This window comes from Phragmites australis, chromosome 20 (genome assembly GCF_958298935.1).
Source record: "Phragmites australis chromosome 20, lpPhrAust1.1, whole genome shotgun sequence".
NCBI classification, from domain to species: Eukaryota; Viridiplantae; Streptophyta; class Magnoliopsida; order Poales; family Poaceae; genus Phragmites; species Phragmites australis.
This window is the reverse complement of record NC_084940.1, coordinates 4,982,979-5,003,239: the sequence shown is the minus strand read 5'-3', so window position 1 is coordinate 5,003,239 and position 20,261 is coordinate 4,982,979. Positions and strand designations below refer to the sequence as shown.

The following is a 20,261-nucleotide window of genomic DNA, read 5'->3' as shown; positions in this document are numbered from 1 at the left end:
GCGCCAATGGTGTGCTGCGCAACGTCGAACAGAACAGATGATAATCAACCAAATAGTGGCCGTTTTGTTTAACTCCGTGCCGCGCAAGTAATTAAGCGCAAATGTTAGTGCTGATTGGTACTTGTAGCGGAAGTAAATCATCTGACATAACTGTATCATGACGTGGTCGCTGACACGTGAGTCAACTCTCGTTAGTTCCGTATGACAACTACGAATAAGTAGGAGGAACCGCTTCCACTCGTAGCAGGCACAGTGACGGATCTCTGAAGGAATCTGAGACCGTAGCTAGTGATCTCCCCATATGCACCCAAAAAGTACTATAGGGAGTTGGATCTTATACAGTGTTGTTTAATGTTTACTACACCCTAAGAACACAAGATTCGTCAATCTGAAGACATCGCAGAACACATCTCACTGCGGTTTCAATTCCAACCGCCCTTTGTTCCTCGCCGCATACGGAGGCCCGAAAGAACAAGTATTTCCTCCTTCCATTCGCATCGACCGCGGCAGAGATGTGTACTGGATCAGCAGAAGCCTCAATGCAAGCGAGGCACATCAAGCTGGGAATTGAAGCTCGCGTCTGTCTGTCCGAATGGCCAGTGCGCCGTGCGCGCACCGTAGATCGATCAAACTGATCAGCTCAGCTCCCGGCCTCAGATTTCGATATTGTCCATGTGCAGACCAACTAGATTGCTAGGACCACTGCATCGGTGAGCGAGCACGACAAGCCGCGGATTAAGAAATGGAAAGGCACACAACCAGGACAGTTTGATATTCTTGAGGGGGCGTGTCAGACGGCGATTTGAATACACAGTGGCTCGCTTTGACTAGCATTTGCTGTGGAGTTCAGACGTTCGGTTCAGCTGATCACTGTGGGTTTCAGTTCTGCTGGCAAGGGTGAGGGTGCTGGGTGACTGCCTGCCTCCTTATAAAACCCTGCACCTGCCACCTAAACCTCTCCTTTCCTTCGCTCCTGGTTCTGAATCAGCAGCTCCTCCCAAGTTGTTGCTGAAAAGGGTGTGTCGCAAGATGAGGTGTGCAGTTGTTCTTCTGGCGCTTCTGCTCTCCTTGTCTGCACTATCTGCCGCCACTGCTGAAGCGCACAAGGTTAGTGGAATTTTGCAGATACCGGCCTTCAGTTCATGGCACTGGTGGTTGTAATAAACTAGTAATGGTTAATTTCTGTATCTTCTGACAAGTGCAGGAACAATTGGGCGACAATGCGGTTTCGTTAACCGGTCGGAAATGGTTGAGAGGCCGGAAGATAATGGCAGCACCGAGGAATGGAGATGGCAAGAGCACAGGTTCAAATACTGTCCCTGTCCACGGAAAGGAGAAAACTGTAGATGTTACTGTTGTCGGGTTAAGTGGTGAGAGGTCTGGACGTAAGAGCGGCGGCAAGCGAAAATTTGACGGACACATGCCGTTCGATTCCGATTACCGCGTTCCGAGAACTCACCCACCAAGGAATAACTGAAAAAAGGCAATTACTTCTTTTTAGTTATAGCCTCTGATAAGTGCTATCTTCTGGTTTATCACCTAAACTTGGACTGCTAATTGCGTAGTGAAGTGAAACTACTGCTTTTCTAAAAGGAAATCACCAGTAGTTATAGCCATATAGTATGAAGGTTGAGGTCTGAATGATGTACTGAAAAGTATCATTTCTGTTGTTGCAGGAGCAAATGAGGAAGCAGATGCGTCTGCTGAAGCTGTACATGATTCGGTAAGTGCTATTGGTCTCTCACTTCAGCGTTTCATGCATTTCTGCAGCACACTGCCACCTCCACATTTGTTTGCCACTCTCTGCTGTGTGCTGATGGTTGTAATTTGCTTTCAGGGTAAAAGGAGCAAGGGATCAGCAACTCACTCCATGTTTCAGGAAGCAAGGCATGGCGATACGGCTGCCGTGGCGTCTGAGATGCTCGGCATGGACTACAACTACCAGGTGGCTGCCCGTCGCCACCAGCCGGTCAACAATGACGCTCCGTTGGGTGAGCTCGCCAAGAAGCCCTAGAGATTTTGACTTGGGTGGCTCCTGGAGCATAAGAGAAGCTGAATCTTGCTTTATAGATACATCTAACCACAGTAGCCATTAGCAAATGGTTAGCTTAACTAGGTAGGAGGAACTCGCTCTCCAAGCCACATGTAGCCCATGCTTGGTCCTCATGGAACAATCTGAGGTCGGTGGAATGGGCGATTTTGGTTGTAATGTGCTTGCATGGAGTCTCCATGATGGAGAGCATCTGTAATTTGTGGACCAGCAGCATTTCTGAAGTTCTATGATGGTACTTGAGGTTGCAGCATGTGCCAACAGGCAACAGTAAAGATGGCCAACTGGGTTGGACCTAACGGGCCAGCCCGCGGCATGGGAAAATTGGCCCGGCTTAGGCACGGTACGGCACGAAAGTAAATGGGTCGGGCCAGCACGGCACGGTTAGGTGGGCCGTGCCTGGGCCGGAGCCGCGGCACGGCACGGCCCATTTAAGTTTTTCTATTTTTTAAGGTTTTATATAATTTGTTTATCTCTAATACATAAAGAGATCCTTAACAGGGTGGTAGAGTCATTGCTTCCCATGTATGAGATCTTGAGTTCGATCCCTACATTCGGCGGTTTTTTATGTTTTTCGGGATTTTCACGTGTTAACGGGCCGCCAGGCCAGAAAAATACTAATGGGCCTATCGTGCCACGGGCCGGCACGGCACGGCCCAATCTTAAACAGGCCGTGCCTGGGCTGCAACCACGGCACGTGGGCCGGCACGGCACGACCCGTTTAGCTAACGGGTTGTAACGGGCCGTGCCTGACTGGGCCCGTGCCATGCCGGGCCAGGCCGCCCATTTGGACATCTTTAGGCAACAGCCAAGAAGCCTGTTTCAGCCTTCTTGGACCAATGAGAGCATGTCATTTTTCGGCCCACTGTCCATATTGGGCCAAGCTCTAGTTTTAGGCTTTATATCCGATTTCAGAAGAAGCTATCGGAATTCGGAACCCCTGAATCCTCGTGGAAACCCGCACCCCGGCCACGACCGTACCGCCTCGATTATCTCAACCGTCCGTTACACCCCTTGACCCGTCCCGATCCGCACACGTGTCCTGTTTTCTTGAGAAAACCCTTGTATTGTTTTAAAATCAATACACAGTCCAACCATCCCGCAATGAACAGTAAACATGCTCGCCCCCTCAAAATGATTTCAACGCAATTCCGATTTCACGTCAGTTTTGCGTTTAAACCACCATGGGCGATTTTGCGTGAAGCTCCCCACTGCCCTGTCCCGCACCGCACGCTTGGCCCTGAGCCCTAGTCGTGCATGTAGCGAAAATGGGTATATTAGATCATGATTATGATTTTGGTGATTAATAAATATTTTTCAAAAAATATATAATTAATAGGTCTTATAGATGCAATACATAAAGAAGCCACCGGAGTCGGGAACGAAATTTAATTGAATTGGAGAAGTCCTAGGAGAAATGACTATATCGGAAAGTCCGATGATACCACAAATATACACACCGGTGCAATTTCTAGAAGGATGTAAAACTGAGCTAAAATAATATTGTACTCACTTGAAGGTCCAGTGATCAGAATTAACGTACACCAAAGCATTTAACAGAAGCTCTGCAATTGCTGAAGACTGAAGATCAATACATCAGAAGGCCCGGTGATGAAAAGACAATGCACACTGGAGTATTTTCAGAACTAAGAGAAGATGAAGCTATACACACCGGAAGGTCTGGTGATCAGAAGATTAATACACCGGATAGTTGAACAGTGAAGAAGTTAGCTCGGTCAGACTAAGTATGCACATTGAATAGTTCGGTGATAGAGATGAAGGATACATCGGACAATCTGATGTTCAGAAGTGGTTCTGAGTGAGTTCTAACAGCTAGTTTCTGAGGTTGTACATACTGGATGGCCTGGTACTTGTACTACTGTTATCACCAAAACATCCGGGTATTTATAGTAAAGTTGAGCAGTTAGAGCAACGACTAGTTGGCAAGTTTGAGGCTATAAATATCCACCCACTTAGCCATTTGAAGGTGCTCAAGTCCAAAGAAACTCATATACACTTGAGAAGACATCCAAGTCATCAAAGTGTTTAAAGTGTTCATCTAAGACAATTAAGTATACTATTAGAGAGTGATTAGTGCTTGCAAGCCTATAGAGAAGTGTTTGCTAGGTGCTGCAACCTAGAGAGTGGATCAAGGAGTGATCCAACTGTGTACCGAGAGGTACACTGGCGTCTTGAAGTCATGGCGACTTGCCGGTAACTTGTTGACCATTTAACTTGGTATGAAGCGATGGCAAAAAGATTGTGCGGGAATACGGAGACCTTTCTCTTTGTGACAATAACTCTAAAGTGAAGACGACATATAAGTGACCCGAAGAGAGGTTAGTGGTAAGACCTCACCTTAGTATCTTGGTGGCTCATTGTGCTTGATGTTTTATCTCGGTGACTTGATATCTCAAGAGCCGTGACCGGAAAAGACTTAGCGACCGGAAGCATATCCTTTGTGGAGTTCCAACGTGAATTAAGGGTGGCTTGTGTACCACCGATACCACAGAATAACTCTTATGTCGAGTTTGTCTCTCTACCTTATTTATATTTTTGTATTTACATACTTTCAATTACCATACTAGAGTAGATTGCAATTCTTGAGCGGTAAAGTAAACACATTAGATAAAACTAGAGCATATTTAGATAGAAATTAAGATAGATTTATTTTATAAAGTTTTGAGCCACTAGTTTCTAAATATGCTAATTTAGCCCTTTTTAGAATGTCACCATTTCACATAGGGCGCAGGTCCGGCGAAGAAGGCCCCTATTGTAAGAGAAACTGCTGAATGTCTCAAGATTTTGCTCCATTGCTATGTAACGGAATTTGGACATTGTTGAAACTCTCTAGTATATATCATGTAAGTAAATTAGTAGTCTTTTGATATTTGTTTCAGAGTTCGGTAAGAAGGGTTAGACAAGTCTCTTCGGATTCTTTAGCGTATTTTGCTTTTATATAAATTGCTAAAGTTCACTATAACAAAATCCTTTGTAGGATTACTCTTTTCAGGTACCAATAGATAGAACCCCATATGTAACTCAGGTGAGGGAGCAGAAGACTTCCTTCTATCTGGTGCTCCACATTTTTGAGTATGTACCTTTCTCGCTTCTCATTTGAATGAGATTTTGAATTGAGTGTCCTCATTCAACACCAGTTTGACAGCGTCTTGCTTCTATTGCATAACATGGATATTTTGTTTGTGAAGTAGATGCTGCATCAATGCCAGTTAGACTGTCTGCTTGCTAGTGAATTTCTTGGCGAAGTCTACAGTTGCTTTCTGTACGTCTTCATATATCTCACTGCAGACTTACATTACATAAGACTATTTTTATCTCTCACCGTAGTGCTAGGTTCAGAGATGCTTGGACCATCTCAAATAATTATTCTAACGTACCATACATAGGCATATGAGTCATTTATCAGTTATCGTAAATCTCAACGGTGTAAGTACAGCAAGGTATCAAGGATTTGTGACGTATAGACTAGAACACAGATAAAGTGAGCCATTTTTAGAAATTTAAACCTTTATTTTTGTCTGCATATTGGCACATCCAACAAACAAGGAAATTAATTTCATTTTTGTAGAAAGGGCTTAGTTGCTGTATGTAGTTCAGGTAGTTTCAATAATCGTGAAGAAAGAAACCAGCTGTAGATTTAGTGATTCAGTTTGTTTCATTTTACTCTACATTTCAAGTTTTTCTCTCATCTTAATTTGAGCGCACCCTGTTAGATTTATTTTTTGTTCTTCTGTTCCAGGTAGCAGTGTGTGTATAGTGGCAAAGAAGATGTACTTCTTTGATCCTTCACAGAGTCAGATTTTCTATTCATTCCACGAACCATTTTGTAGTAGAGATGAATTGTTCTACTATCAGTTAAGCTTATCAACTAGATGGTTTCACGTGCCCAGGTGGGTAGAAAATTATTGTTGAATCCTGTAATAGCTTGTAAGCCGAAGAAGCTTCTGCAGACTTCAGCTCCTATATGAAACAAGCTACTGATTGACTATGAGATTGTTGAACGGCGGGAAAAGTATGAAGGTACATGATTTTCAGATCATTTGTGCTTTACTTCTTTCTTAATTTCTTAAGGTTGATAGTTGATTGATGTGATCAATCTTTCCATTTGATGCTTTCTAAATGAGATAGTGAAGTTTGACAAACTCAAAAAGCTGTACTACAGGATTAGTTGTCATAAATGTAATGGAGCTGTAGTGTCGCTGTAACCACAACCTCATTAGGAGGACTAAGCTGGAGAACAATCTGCAGAACTTAATCATTAAGCTTAACTATAAGCGTACAGCATTCTGGAAAATTTATCCCTCCCGTAATCCTTGTTAGATGGGGTTCGAGTGTTTAACCTATCCAAGTTTTGTTTTAAAATGGATGGCGCCAAATTTACCGTGTACTGCTCTTGAAGGATTTAAATTTGCGATTGGCTCGATTTTTTTGGTTTGCTTGCAGCAAGTGGATCACAAATTGCTGCATAATGGGGTTGAAAGGCTAGAAGATTGCAGTGAAGTCTTCTTTTTGTAGAGCGCAAGGATGGGAGCCCACAAAAGCGAGGACTGGATTAGCTTCCATTGTGTTATTGGCTTCCTGGTGCCCTGTTTTAGCAATGCTCTCTTAATTATTTGTTTATTTGTGCTGAAGTGGTTCAAAGTCATTATTTGTTTGATTTTAGGCTCTTTTCCTAATTTAATGCAGCGGAGGAAGGTTCTGTCGAGAACCTTAACTCTCTGTAAATATTGGTCTCAAGCCATTGTGATGTTTCAAACAGCTTACATGTTTGCTACGCACTCAGTAACAAATTGGTTTCAAATCGGTGAATGCCACCTGCTTCGGGAACTCAACTGCGAGTTGGCATTTGATTCTATGAGTACAATAACCATGTAATCGTATTCAGTTATAGACCGAGAGAGTGGCGCGCCCAGCTTCTAGTCTCTTAGAGAAGTTGAGACACAGACAGACAGACTCCTTGTCCAGACAGAATTTTCGGCTCCAGCACACAGTAGCCCAGCTCCATGCCGTCTGGAACAATCTGTACTGATTGCAAGGTCCGTCTCGGCGTTCGTGGCGTCTCCCCCACACTCGACGCCAACATGCGCGCCCACCATGCCTCTCCGGAGAAAAACGAAGAGCTACAATAGCACTCGTGGGCTGCATCCAGCTAGCTCCGGCGCTGCGTCCGGTTCGGGACTTGGAATTTTTGGAGTTCCAAGAAAGGAGACGCACAGCAGCAGCCTGCTGCTGTCCGCACGGCCAATGGCAGCCGTAGCTTTTTGCACTTTGGGGCCCATCTTGCCGCCGAGATAAGGCTGCGTGACGCGGCCAATGATAGAGGCAGGCAGGCGCCGGTCACTGCCTCTCGGGCTCACAGCAAACGCCCATCGGCAGAAGGTGCCGGGATGGACGTCATCTTCTGCCCAGACCAGACGACTGATTGTTCTTTTGATCAGCGAGATGAGTTCAGCTTTTTTTTAATCTCATTTTCTCCACGGAGAGTAACGTGCACTTTGATCGTTTGTGAGATGGACTGGCCACCAAACCTGATGGGAATAAAAGGGTTAAAATGTCACTTCTGTTATGGATAACAACACTGTGACGGCACACTTGAGAGCCCACAGGATGCTGGTGATATCAGGGACAGTCCCAGCCCGAGACTCCTCCGATTGCACACGTCGCAGCAGAAAACTGAGTCAAAAGACTGGCGCTTTTTGCAACCAGATATTACAGGATATTATGGCCAAAAAAATTGACTAGTAGACAAAGCAATGCATGTTAATATACCATATCCGGAGGTGAGACATGATCGCGGATGAGCCCCCACACTGATGAAATCAACCAATCATGCAAGTATGAGCAGCACACGCACTGAAATTTAGGGGGATTCTTTGACACTTTCGGAAGCAACTTCTAGATCGTTCCTTGGAAGCATCGAAGTATCCCACCGGTTTGCACATCACAAGCTCCAAAACAGACAAGCTCCAAAACAGAGGAACATACATAAATTACAGATATAGACAGATGATATTTATGCATATCCGTAGTAGTTCGTATTATGGTAAGCGTCTCCAAAATGGTACAGCGGCGAAGCCAAAACACTGCCAGCACACTCACCACCATTAGGTAACGGCCGAGATCGAGCCCGGTGTTGCAAGGTACTATGTACGAAGAAAAAAAAGAACTCATCTCATATGTCAAGGACGGTCATATTCTTGAACCACTTCTATCTTCTCCAAACACCTACAAGCACAGAGCTGCTGCTGCTACCACCGCAAACAGACACAATTACTGCTGCATACCTGAGCTCGAAGTCTTGAACTACATTACCTTGGTGGCTTCTCTTCTACAACTTTCAAAACTGGCAAGATGTGCCCAGCCTCGGCATAGGGCGCAGGCCGCCACCAGCAGTGTGCTTTTGGGCACGGAAAGCACTCGGGAGCAGCTCCTGGAACTTCTCGAGGAATGCACGCCACTCATGAGGGCCCATGTCCGACAGCTTCACAAAACTGGCGCTGGGAGAGAGCAACTCATTTGCACTCTTGCTACCAGACTGATGCTCACTAGCTTTGCCAATATAGTTAGTTTTACCAGTCACCTTGCTCTTTGGAACACCTGAGTGCAGTGGCAATGTGCTGGTCAAGGTGTCGGAATCCTCCTTGGTAGTGTAGGTGCCATCCTCATCCTCATCACGCTCATCTAACTTGGACAGTGGATTCCTGAAACCTGCCTTCATGGCCCCAAACTTACTGAAAGCTGGTGCTTCAAATGCATCTGAATCATCATCACTGTCAAGAGGGAACTGGGTGAAGTCATCATCGCCTTCTTCAACTCCGGCTTCATCAGAAAGAAAGAGTTCTCTTTCGTCGACCCACTTCCTTGCCTCCATGCAGAGCAGCTCAAGCTCACTTGGCTCCTCTTCTTTTCCAGTGAACTGCCTGCTCATCATCTCTCCTATCTCTGACAAGCAGAGGCCAAATGCTGCAGCTTCCTTGAGAAATGTTGTTGACAGCACCAGCACCCTGAGACATGCCTCACGGATCATGGGCAGCTCCATACGGAGCATCTCAGCATCTTTAACAGGATCAAGTTTTGCAATGTATTCAAGCTCCTCCTCAGTGAAAGGAATGGAAGCCTGTGGCCAGTGGATCCATTCAAAGTAAGGGTCTTCTAGGCATTCTGGCAGACAAAGACCATGGTCAATAGGAATGAGTTCCGTCTGCTCTCCAAAATTGTCAGCCCCAGGACCAAGCTTCCTGACCAGAAGATTTCCAGCATGCCTATCAGTGTTGAAGATTCTGATGTCAAGGATGCCAATCCTATGAACTGCAGATACAGGAAAGCTTGAAGTCCCATGGTCACTGGCATCAAAATCATGAGGAATGAACTGCTGCAATGATGCAATCTTGCTCACAGCCGGTGATTTGTTGCTGAAGACTTTAGTTTTGCAGCCAACACAGTCGTTCACATTGAACACAGTGTGTGTTATCTTGACCAGCATAGTTGGAGGAACATTTGCAAAGTAATTGTGATCGAGGAGGTAAGCAGCAACCTCTCGGAACCCTGTCTCACCGACCCGCACAGATCTTTTGAGGCCTGGCTGTCCCAGAGTTTTCCCCACGAAACCTTTTGGATTGTTGGGAGCAAATGGTTCCTCATCGGTTGGCTTCACAATTGCAACACGCTCGCCCCAGATATTCTTGAAGTAGTAGGCACCACCCATCCCACTGTTAACAGATACCGGGTCAACACCATTCTTTATGGCTTTAACAACATCCTTAGCAAGCTGCTTCATCCGAGAGGAAGGGCTTGAGCAGCCAAGGATTTCAATGGGCCCACTCCGGTCTCGCTGCCACACATCCTTTCCAGTAGGAGAGAGGCAAGGTGTAGAGTTGCTTCGGTGTATCTGATTCCTTTTGAGAAGCAACGGTGAGTCATTGCGAATACTGCTAAGATCATTGTTCAGAACCAGATCACCAAAGGTCAGTGAGCTCTCATCTGTGGGAACATTGAGGGCTATCTGCAGCTTTTTTTTCACAGTCTGTGCATTTTCCCCCCTCTCTAACTCTATGCCAAGGACAGAACCATTGTCAGTTTGGACAAAGACTCTCTTCCAGCTCAGTGGTCTCCCCTCAGTGCTGCTACCTCCAGGATATTCACTGCTGAAGCTCCGATCCAGGACTGCAACAGCCATCTGTGTCTGCACAGGACAATCCAAGTCCCTGGGCACAGAAGGGCTGAAAGGAGCTGCCTTTATCTTCTTTCTCCTCTAATGTGCTCCACCAGAGAAGCAAGCAAATAGGCAACTCGCCACAGAGCAATTGCCAGTAGTCTACAGAGAAGATGTCTTCACCAGCTCTGCATCAACATGAAGCACTCTATCTAACCATTGATTGATATATATACCCTGAGATGAAAAAAAAATGAATTAGGAATACTCAAAATATTGCACAAATTGATCTTACATGCATTAACAAATGTAAGATTAAGGGAAAGAGAGGAAATATGGGAGACAACCATCAAGAACACCAAAGGAAAACAAAAGGAAATACTACTGGACAGTCTAAGAAGAAATTTATGTATGTCTTACACAGTGAATTGGCTAGCACATCACATATTGATAGAACCTCAACTTGCTTCCCTAAACAAAGATTCTTAGCATCATCATGTTTGTTCATTTTAGTTATAATAGTACAGTCTTTAGCTAAAGCAAGAGGTAGCCTGGCTTCCTAAAGTTCTCGACACAACAAACCTATTACAGTTGTTAATCAGAATGAAGTAGTATAAATTACCGTGAAGAATTCTACAAACCTTGAATCTGATTTCAAGTTTGCACCAATAACAGAAACAAATTGATCAATTATAATGACAATAACCAAAAGAAAATCAACAAGAAATGACAGAGAGCTTAGATCTCAACCTCAGATGGAGGGTATGGTTAGTTGGCGTTTAACATTTCACATAAGCATGTACACATGCCCCGAAATTGGAATATGGAAAATGTAATCATCTTCTCATCAACAAAATCGATCACTCGAAGAAAAACAGAGATCGATTTTTCCCTATTCGGATAGAAGGTTGATCGTACATAACTCAGAAGAATCACGTAACAGAAAAAGAGGCGATGCTCCTATGGTAGATCTCTAAGCCAAGCCGGTGATTAAGAGCAAACAGCTACCTAAAATGATCTAGATTGCAACCAGAGACGAGCTAGGATGGATTAAAGCTAACAGGCACTGAAAGAACTTCACAGTTCCATTAATAAATCCATTAATTCATCCACAAAACACTCTGAACAAAATCGCTTCCCCGCACACGGATCCAAAAAAAAAAAAAAAAACCGTCAGAGTTATACGGGAACGATTCCCCCTTCGCTGACCGCATCAAATTGTTCAAATTGCGGGGATGTTTTCACACTACTGGGAAAACGACACTATAGGACCTAAGAACACAAATCCAACGGCTTAGACTCTTAATCCTCCACACTCCTGACGATTACACCCGAGAAATCCACAGGTAATAGGCTCAGAAATACGAACTGCGCATCGATCCTGTACGTTCGTAATTGATTAGAGTAGCCCCAAACCCCACACATTTCCAATTGAACAACCCAAAACACGACAGAAAAATCACAGAACCCACAAGTCGTAGAAGCATTTTCAAATCCCGTACCAGTCACCGATGAAATTTGAGACGACGGCTTAGAATCATACGCTAAACCGAGCACGAGAACGAAACAACGCGAGTTCTCTCGCGCGTCCTCATTCCCACCTAACCACTACGCGAAAGTCCGAGATGTCGCGACGGCGCAAGCCCGCGATAGCCTCGCCCGCCGCAGCACCAGTGCAACCACAGGCCGAGGGGGTGGGACTCACCGGCGGGACGGATCTGGGCGCTCGCGGGCGGTAAATGGCCGGAGCACCGCCCTCCTATAACTCCTACGGCGGGGATCCGACGTCCGGAAGCGTCGCCGGCGCAGATCCGGCGGCCGGGCGGTGCGCCGTACGCCTCCCGCGGTGGCGCGCGACTCGTTTGTCGTCTCTGTTTTTTTTTTCCTTTTGTCTTTTTCCTCTGGGCTTAACTCGCCGTGGACCTTGGAGACGGGTTAACGTAATAACCGCGGTTAAGGTGACCCTTCCCTGCCATCTTATAGCCTCGCGCTTTTCCGATAAGGCCCTTCGGAACTACGGTATTTGTAGCACGATGCTCCTGCATCTTGGGTCACAAATACCAATGATATCATTCTATGACTTATATATATAAATACTACTGAAAACCCTTATATATGTATAAATTTTAGATATTAGGATTTAAATGCTAATAATGTCGTTCTTTCACGCTTTTACCACCACAACAAGACGTGGTTCCTAATAAAATTGATGAGCTTAGCTTCTTCAGATTTATTGTGGCCACGATGTTTCTGAGTCACCTTGATGCCTTGGCTCGTGTGACAACTTGGAAGTTTTTTTCCTTTTCTTGTCCATGAATTTGTAAAAGAAAGTATAAGATCTTAAGTTTGATATTGAAATTGTAGCTCTGTCCATCATGTTTCCCAAATGGTTTTGGAGTTGTCGTGTCTTCAAACTCTTCCAATTTGTTCTCATTAAATCTAGAAATAATTTGAGTTGCCATCACTTCAGAATTACTCGTGTTCTTCAATATTTGCTCGTGTATTTGCACAGCCAATCAAATAATTTCTTAGCTTGCAGAACCAAACACAACTAGATATGAGAACTAGCTACTAATCCTACCTAAAGTGTGGCAAGCTCTCATGGTTTTTTTGACCATAGAAGCTAGAGAGAGCTAATGAAGCATCACACAGCGCAGATATGGCTAGAAGCAAGAGAGCATGCAACCTTTGCCTCACTAAGCTGCGCGATGATAAACAGTCCTTGTGACGATTGATGAGCAGTTTTATCAGCTAATGATAAACATATCATTTTAGATAAAACATAATCTTCAATGCATAGTTTTAATCACTATTATCTATTAGAGTATATTTATTAAATCTATTGAATTTGACATATTACAAAAATAATAAACTACATATATGATTGAAATACTTCTAAACTAAATATTTTAAAAGCTATTATTAGTTAAAGTTTTAAAAATTTAACCAACCTTTTTTTTCAAAATGATATGTATTTATAAAAGAAGGGAGTATAACTTAGGCAGGGATTACATGGAAAAAAAAGTACTAGTAACACCAAACCAAGTCCCTATCCACAAAAAGATAGTATTGCGGTACTTAAGTGCAAAGCAGGCCCAGATACTTCCGTGGCTCGAGCGCGGAAAGACGCGCAAATAATATTTCTTGGGGGGGTGGGTGGGGGGGGGACACAGGAAAGCGAATTAATTAGCGAGCCATCACTCCGTCTGTTTGCTTTGGGATCGGAAGAGTCTAGAACTCGAGGACGATGATCCCCACACCGATCGCACCACCTGGCGCGGGGCGAGAGGACGGTGACGACACCGCGCGGGCCCCCGTGGCAGCGGCCGCTCACTCGCGGTGCGCGGTGACCGCGTCCGCGCGAGCGGCGCGCTGCCGGCTCCGCCTGCCCACTGGTGGCGCGCCGCGTGCGATCAGAGGACGGGGCCAGCAGGGAAATCTTGTCGCCCTCTAGCCCTCGCGAAACCGTACCGCGGCAGCTTCTTTTTTTTAATTTGAGAAACAATATATAAAAGTGCTTATATTCATACTATCACACGTATATATTTATATACCATCTATTGATATGTAATTTAAAGATTGACGAAATCATTATTAACATTTTGTTGTAGAGAGTACATTACTTAACATTGAAAAAAAAATTCATCTTAATAACACACGATGAGAAAAACTAGAGGTTTAATATCTGATGAACACCTCTCCACTAACAATTCAAATCAAGTTTTATTCTGACGCAGCTACCTATTTCACACAACAGAGGACTCGACTCTACCGTCCACTTGAGAGTATTCCGTCTTTTGCCGCGTTCAGTTACTGGAATTAACCGGGCAGCCTAAACATGCAGCAAATATGAAACTACATATAGTTGCATAAATTTGGTTTAGACATCGGCAAGCATCGTTCCTAGCGCTGATAAATTCTTGAGCCCGCAGGTGTAGACCATCTAGCTCCATGCGCGCCTGACCACCTGTTGAATCACAACCTGATTAACCCATTAGTTTGAACAAGTATGCACCTACCTGATTGGGCCCATCCTCCGTCAAGCATATGTAACAGTACAATAATAACGTCTACCAACGGACAATGCCTGTCCTGATCGGTTGATCTCAGGCTTTCACCTGTCCATTTCTCCCTGATGCATGCTTGACAGCTTGAGAGTTGAGAGGGCCACGGTCCATGGTATTCGTTCAAACTCAAGGGTTGACGCCTGAAGTGGGCCGGCGAGCGATGTCGATAACACGAGACGAATGGACAACTTCTTCACAGGAATTGGCATATAATAAAGCGATCTAACATATTAGAGTTTAGTTGGACGCATCACAGTCAGGGTTTACAAATACATTTGATCTTCGTAAACCGGCTCCTGGCGATTACTGCGAAAACCGCGGTAATCGTACAGTAATTTAGTGAAATTTAGTAGGAATTGGTCTAATGTCATCAATTTTTTTAATTTTTTTTTTGAATTTTGAATTTAAACTTAACCGAAAATTAATCGATTTATAAATATGGTGTAAACACCGAATCGACCAGAAACAATGATAACCAAGTAGTTACCGATAATTTTGTGAACCATGATCAAATTACCATGCAGCAAGAACAATAAAAGCAAGAATTTTGCATGTACCTACTATATAGGTGGACAATACTATATTTCTAGAAAGCAAATATTATGTGCACGTTATACTAAATACTAATTTGTAGTTTGAAATTGTGAGGAAATTTGGTTACTTTAGATATTATATTCTAGAAGAATAATGTTTTCTGCTCCTAGACCAAAGAACGTGCAGGCCTGTCCGTGAAAGATGAGACAGAGCTACCTGCTCGATCGTTAGTGCTCAGAGAATCACTTGGTAGTAGAGGAAACAGTGCAAGCTAGGCACTAACAAACGTGCCATTGACCTGCCGGGTAAGTGCCCCACTCCGCAACCCCAAAGCAACAACTTTGAACTGGAAGATAGGATTAGTCATTGTTTGAGCTGAAGTACATCTTCTTTATATAGAAAACAATATTATCGAAAACACAATGAGAAGATATTCTGGATTTGCTATTTGCTCTCTTTTTCAAATCCAGGGGTGCCACTTAATTCAGATTTCTATTAGTGGAAACCAAGATCTAGGATTTGCTATTCGACTGTCGATTTATGGAAATCAGCCGAATCTTTTGATCACAACTACTCATCGATGCTGATAAGCTCTGCCCACTTGTGATGAAAGAGGATTTGAATCAGCAGCAACTGCCTCTATTGTTATTTTTTAGTTTTTGTATTTTAGAGTCGGTTCCCAGTCTCAATTTCATTGCAAAGCCCCTTTTATATTCCTCCTTCAGACCACCTTTTTTTTAATGAGGCTGGAACGCTCTATTTGTGCTCCCTTCATAGCCATCTCAATAATTGAGATGATGGATTCATGGAAGCAAGCATGGGAGGTGATGACAAATGTCATTTTTTTTTCATGAAATCAAAGCAGTGGGAGCTCTGCCATTCAATAGAGAAAGGAATAAAGTTTAGAATATAAAAAAAGAGAAGTGCCAACACCCTCAGCATATGAACAACCGTTACATAAGGTTATGTGGCCTCGTCAGTACTGTAAAGGTTGAAGGAGGTGTGTTTGTTAGCTATAAACATGATTTGATGCGCAATACAATTACGTGAGGAGGGGAAAGACACATGAAACAGCCATATTAACCCAAGGGTAAACCTGAAATTCATTGAATTTTTCTTAGAAGTTGTAAAAGTGATGCATGGAATATTTGAATTCTCGTATGCACGGATAGTGAATATAAAACAAAAATCGACCATAATAAAGGCCAGTGGTTTTTCCCTTTCTTTGGAAAAAGGCAAATCGAGCCAGGAGCTTGAGGCAAAGCTAGTTTCCACTCCTTCGTGATCGGCAGGATGGAAGCACAAGGATTCTGACGGGCCACAGGAAGCAAAGAACCAATGCAGCCGCAAAGGCGCCGTGCACGTCGTCACACCCGTTCTGACTCGAGCAGCAGCCAACTAAACCAACCGAGCAAGTCATGCACTGGTACATACGTACGAAGGGGCTTGTTAATTGGGCAAAGTGCACCGCACGCATCAGACGTTGATTAACACCGCTCCTCTTCAACCACAAGCTACCAAAAGTTTACAACCTCGATTAGTGCATCACCAGCAGCCATGTTATCACGCCCTTCATTTGCATGTGCAGCGTAAAAGCCATCCTCCTGCAGAGACATCATCAAACACGCTAGTTTTAAGGCTCTCCAAATCACCCTTTCCGCATGCCAAATATAACATGTCCTCCCACGTCACCATCGAGCAACCGTCAACCTCTCCTCTCGCGGTCTCACCTTCCAACCCTTCCCCTCTCCCCTTCCCCATCGACTAGCCACTCATTCCTCCCCGCCACAATGGTCCTCCGGCTCTGCCCGCGCACATCTGCTACGCTGCACCGACCTCGCCGCCAGCCACTTCCGTCAACAAGTTGCCCACCGCTAGGAGCTGAGACGAGCCCGCGGGGTCCCAATTAAGGCCACCCAATCCCCGACCTCACCCCTGCGGTGCTATTCCTCATCCTCAACCTCGTCATCGGCACTATTGTCATTACCTCCAAGGTTGCCGCGCCGGTGGCTGCGAAGTAGGACGATGTTGCGGCTACGGGTGGAGCTAGTGGAGGTGACAGGGAGCAGCATAGGAGGTTGTCCCGCGTGCCATCGACGGCATTTGACCGGCTACGGTCCTTCAACCTGTCTCGCTTCGCCACCCCCGCGCCATAGCTCGCCGTGGCCAGCGTGATGGATCTAGGGTACGAGCAGCCTGCAGTGACGATGGACAGGGAGGAGGGCGTGGTCAAGGTCGAGTACGAAGCGGAGCGCGCGCACATGGGAGGAACAGGTCAGAGGCGAAGCTGCCGTGACTGCCGACGAGGCTACACAAGTCGACCAGCGACAAGTCGGGTGGTGGGTGAGCCAAGGGCTTCGCCGCCGTGCCGCACCTTGATGTGCATGCACGGCGGTGGCCACGTGCCGTGCCCAGTGCTAGTGTGAACTCCTCGTGTTTTGCTGAGGGCTTCACCATCGTGCGTTCTTTTGCTTGGCTGCGTTCTAGTGTGCACGTATGTCGCTACCGTCGAGCTATCATTGGTTCTTTTGATCTTTGATGAGCTCCAGCGTGCATATGTCCGCTTGCGCTATGGCCGTGGGAGCGGGTTTGATGCAGGTACACGTCATCGTTGAGGTTGGCTGGGATTTGTGAGCATCTGTGTGTTCTTGGCCACAGGCCTACATTGATCCATTGATGATTGACCGAAAGTGTTGTGGCAGGTGGTTTATGGTTTAAAATGTTACTAAATTATAGGAGGGTGGAATATGAATAGTATATTGGAGTGGGAAGATATATAGAGAGGAAATCTTTTTAGATGGTCCTCTATACAAAGATATGGATGATATAATTTGGCTAATTTGCTGGAGATGTTGTTAGAGAGAGCATTGCAAGCAGCGTGTGTGGACGTGGATGGATTAGGCTGACACAGGATCAATCCAGTCATGAGGGCTCAATAAACAAAAATATTCACGCCTTGCTAATCTCTCTCCAACCCGGGCTCATGTAGCGGTTTGGTGCGGCTTGTCATCTCTTTTTCTGCATCTGTGCTCGCTCGCTTCGCTCGGCGTCCACAGATCGATGATGCCGGTGGGCAAGCGAGTGGGCATGGCGGGGAGCAAGCAAAGCAGCCGAATTAGATGGAGCATGTGCCGAGCGAGAGGGACGTGTTGTCGTGCCTATTGCTACATTTTTTTAGGAGAATGACGGTGGGGTTTGCCCACCTGAAAATTTTATCATTGCAAAAAACAAAAAAAAATGCACTTTTACGTCATCGGTCTCAAAGGAGACAGAAGGAACATAAATGATGAGAGAGCAGGAGAAGAAAAGGAAAAACTTTAGCTGATTACATCCGCAGGGTTTGTGCACCAATCCATAGCTATTTCAATATTCACTGAGGATTGGGCTCGGAAAACCCAAAGTCGAAGGTGGTCGACAAGAAGTCACGCAGTGTCCAATGAGCCTGAGTTGATGTCATCAAAGATAATACGGTTCCGTCGCTTTCGGGCTACCCATAGAAGCAGGAGAATAAGGGTGTTGCAAACGGGCTCCTGCAGGTGGTCAAAGGTTGTAAACACTATCGAGCAAAAGGCGTCCACTGTTTCTAGTTGTCCAGTCCCTAGGAGGATGCGACTCCAGATGCCGACGATTCCACTGCATGTCACAAGGAGGTGATTGATAGTTTCCGATGTGGAGGGACAGAAAGGGCAGCTGGGGTTTAGAATGGCACCGACAGAGTAAAGGAAAGCCCTGGTCCTGGTGTTCCCATGTCGAAGAATCCAGAAGAAAATTTAGACTTTTTTCGAGGTAAAGTTTTCCCATTTGTGTTCTTGAAGCTGCACATCCTGTCTAGGGGGGCAGATCATCTGGTAAGCCGACGCTATTTGGAACCCCGTAGCACATGCGCTCCTCATCCACCGAATGTCTGGGGTGTCTCTTAGGGAAAGAGAAGATAGGTTAGCGGACAACATGTCAAGTTCTGCTCAGGCGGTGGGTGTGAGGCGCGTCTAGAGCTCAAGATTAAGGGAGCCATGTGCCAAAGTATCATAAACCAAGACTTTCTTGTAGGTACAGTGTGAGAAGGCGGCGGGAAGCGCTTCATTGAGGGGGGGAGGTAGGGAAGTCCAGTCATCATGCCAAAAGGAAGTGGTTTTCCCGTCACCAACCTCCACCGAGGTTATAGCCATGTAGAGCGTCATGAGACGAGAAACAGTGTTCTAGGTCGAGGTGTATGCAGGCGATGCCCAGAATCCGGTATGGAAAGGGTGATAGGTTTGGATGATCCAGCGGATTCAAGGGGTGTCTTGTTCAGAGCAAAGCTTGTGCAGGAGCTTGAGAAGCAGGCTGATGTTCTGAGAGTGGAGGTCTTTGAGCCCCAGGCCACCATGCTGCTTGGGGCAGCAGGGCGTGGCCCAGGCAACCTGTCAATCACCCCCACTGCATTTGGTGGCATCTTCCCAAAACATAACCCTTCTTGGTTGGTCGATCTTGTCTATAGTGGACTTAGCAAGCTCAAAAATCGGCATAACATAAGTTGGTAGAGCTGAGAGGACAACACCGGTTAGGGTTAGGTGCCCAGCAGGAGTTAGAAACTGTATGCACCAACCCAGGATCCGCCATCGCACTTTGAGAGCTATGTAGTCCAGAGCAAAAGCAGAAAGTTTCTTATCAAAAAGAGGCAACCCCAAACACATCTGGGGGAAGGTTGAAATGTTGCAGCCAAGAATAGAAGCAAGGGGCATTGTCTCCACAAGGGGAACATGGATGGGAATAAAATTGCTCTTGTGGTAGTTAATCTCGAGCCCGGTTGCCGAAGCAAAGTGATCAAGAAGAGTCTTCAAGGTCAGCAACTGTGTACCATCTGCAGGGAGCAGGATGAGGGTGTCATCCGCATACTGGATGATGGGACAAGGCAGGTCTGGTTGTAGTGAGTGACAGATGGATCCATCCCTTGTTATCAGCCGTAACAGCACGTAGGCCACAATAAGGAAGAGGTACTGGGAGAGCAGGTCTCCCTACCACAGTCTCCTCTTGCATTGGATCCAATGCCCAGGCACACCATTCAGGAGGACAGTCGTGTGCCCCGTCTGAAGCAGGTGATGCATCCACCAACACCACTTGTCACTAAAAAAATAGGAGCACAAAATCAGATCTAGAGCGGACTATTCAACCAAGTCAAAGGCTTTTCGAAAGTCAAGCTTGAGAGCTAAAGTAGGAACTTTCCGCTTGTGACAGCATTAGAGAAGCTTAGCGGCCATGATAAAACTCTCAGAGATGTTGTGCCCTTTGATGAACCCGGTTTGGCTGTCCGGTAGCAGGGAGGTGATTATAGCTTGTAAGTGGGTTGCTAAAACTTAACTCAGGAGCTTCAGGGGGAAGTTCTGGAGCGAGATCGGACAAAAACCATCAGTGGTGGTAACATCATCCTTTTTTGGGAGGAGGACAATATAAGATTGGT

At 45.6% G+C, this 20,261-nt stretch overlaps 2 protein-coding genes across 3 annotated transcripts; one reads left to right on the top strand and one right to left on the bottom strand.

The window, feature by feature from the left end:
* Nucleotides 1–736: 736 nt before the first annotated feature.
* Nucleotides 737–2,275, top strand: LOC133902286 (uncharacterized). The gene is made up of 4 exons (XM_062343892.1): nucleotides 737–1,107; nucleotides 1,205–1,304; nucleotides 1,677–1,723; nucleotides 1,838–2,275. Exons 1-4 carry the CDS (start codon nucleotides 1,030–1,032, stop codon nucleotides 2,012–2,014), a joined length of 402 nt encoding a protein of 133 aa, XP_062199876.1. The 5' UTR covers nucleotides 737–1,029; the 3' UTR covers nucleotides 2,015–2,275.
* A 5,786-nt stretch (nucleotides 2,276–8,061) lies between these two features.
* On the bottom strand, nucleotides 8,062–12,168 carry LOC133901647 (phosphatidylinositol 4-kinase gamma 7-like). Of its 2 annotated transcripts, none has more exons than XM_062343082.1 (2): nucleotides 11,929–12,168; nucleotides 8,062–10,460 (listed from the first exon to the last, which is right to left on the bottom strand). In XM_062343082.1, the coding sequence occupies exon 2, from the start codon at nucleotides 10,245–10,247 to the stop codon at nucleotides 8,409–8,411; it is 1,839 nt and encodes a 612-aa protein (XP_062199066.1). In that variant the 5' UTR covers nucleotides 10,248–10,460; nucleotides 11,929–12,168; the 3' UTR covers nucleotides 8,062–8,408. The 2 variants fall into 2 exon arrangements, with proteins under 2 accessions (XP_062199066.1, XP_062199067.1); XM_062343083.1 differs by lacking the exon at nucleotides 11,929–12,168 and adding an exon at nucleotides 11,726–11,904.
* Between the last annotated feature and the right edge of the window lie 8,093 nt (nucleotides 12,169–20,261).

What these genes read in the sequence shown, in the direction of transcription:
- LOC133902286 (XM_062343892.1), top strand. Translation starts at nt 1,030, where the DNA reads ATGAGGTGTGCAGTTGTTCTTCTGGCGCTTCTGCTCTCCTTGTCTGCA. An exon ending in TGGAGATGGCAAGAGCACAG is followed by an intron (nt 1,305 to 1,676) that starts GTTCAAATACTG and finishes CTGTTGTTGCAG; the next exon opens with GAGCAAATGAGGAAGCAGAT. An exon ending in CTGAAGCTGTACATGATTCG is followed by an intron (nt 1,724 to 1,837) that starts GTAAGTGCTATT and finishes ATTTGCTTTCAG; the next exon opens with GGTAAAAGGAGCAAGGGATC.
- LOC133901647 (XM_062343082.1), bottom strand. Translation starts at nt 10,247, where the DNA reads ATGGCTGTTGCAGTCCTGGATCGGAGCTTCAGCAGTGAATATCCTGGA.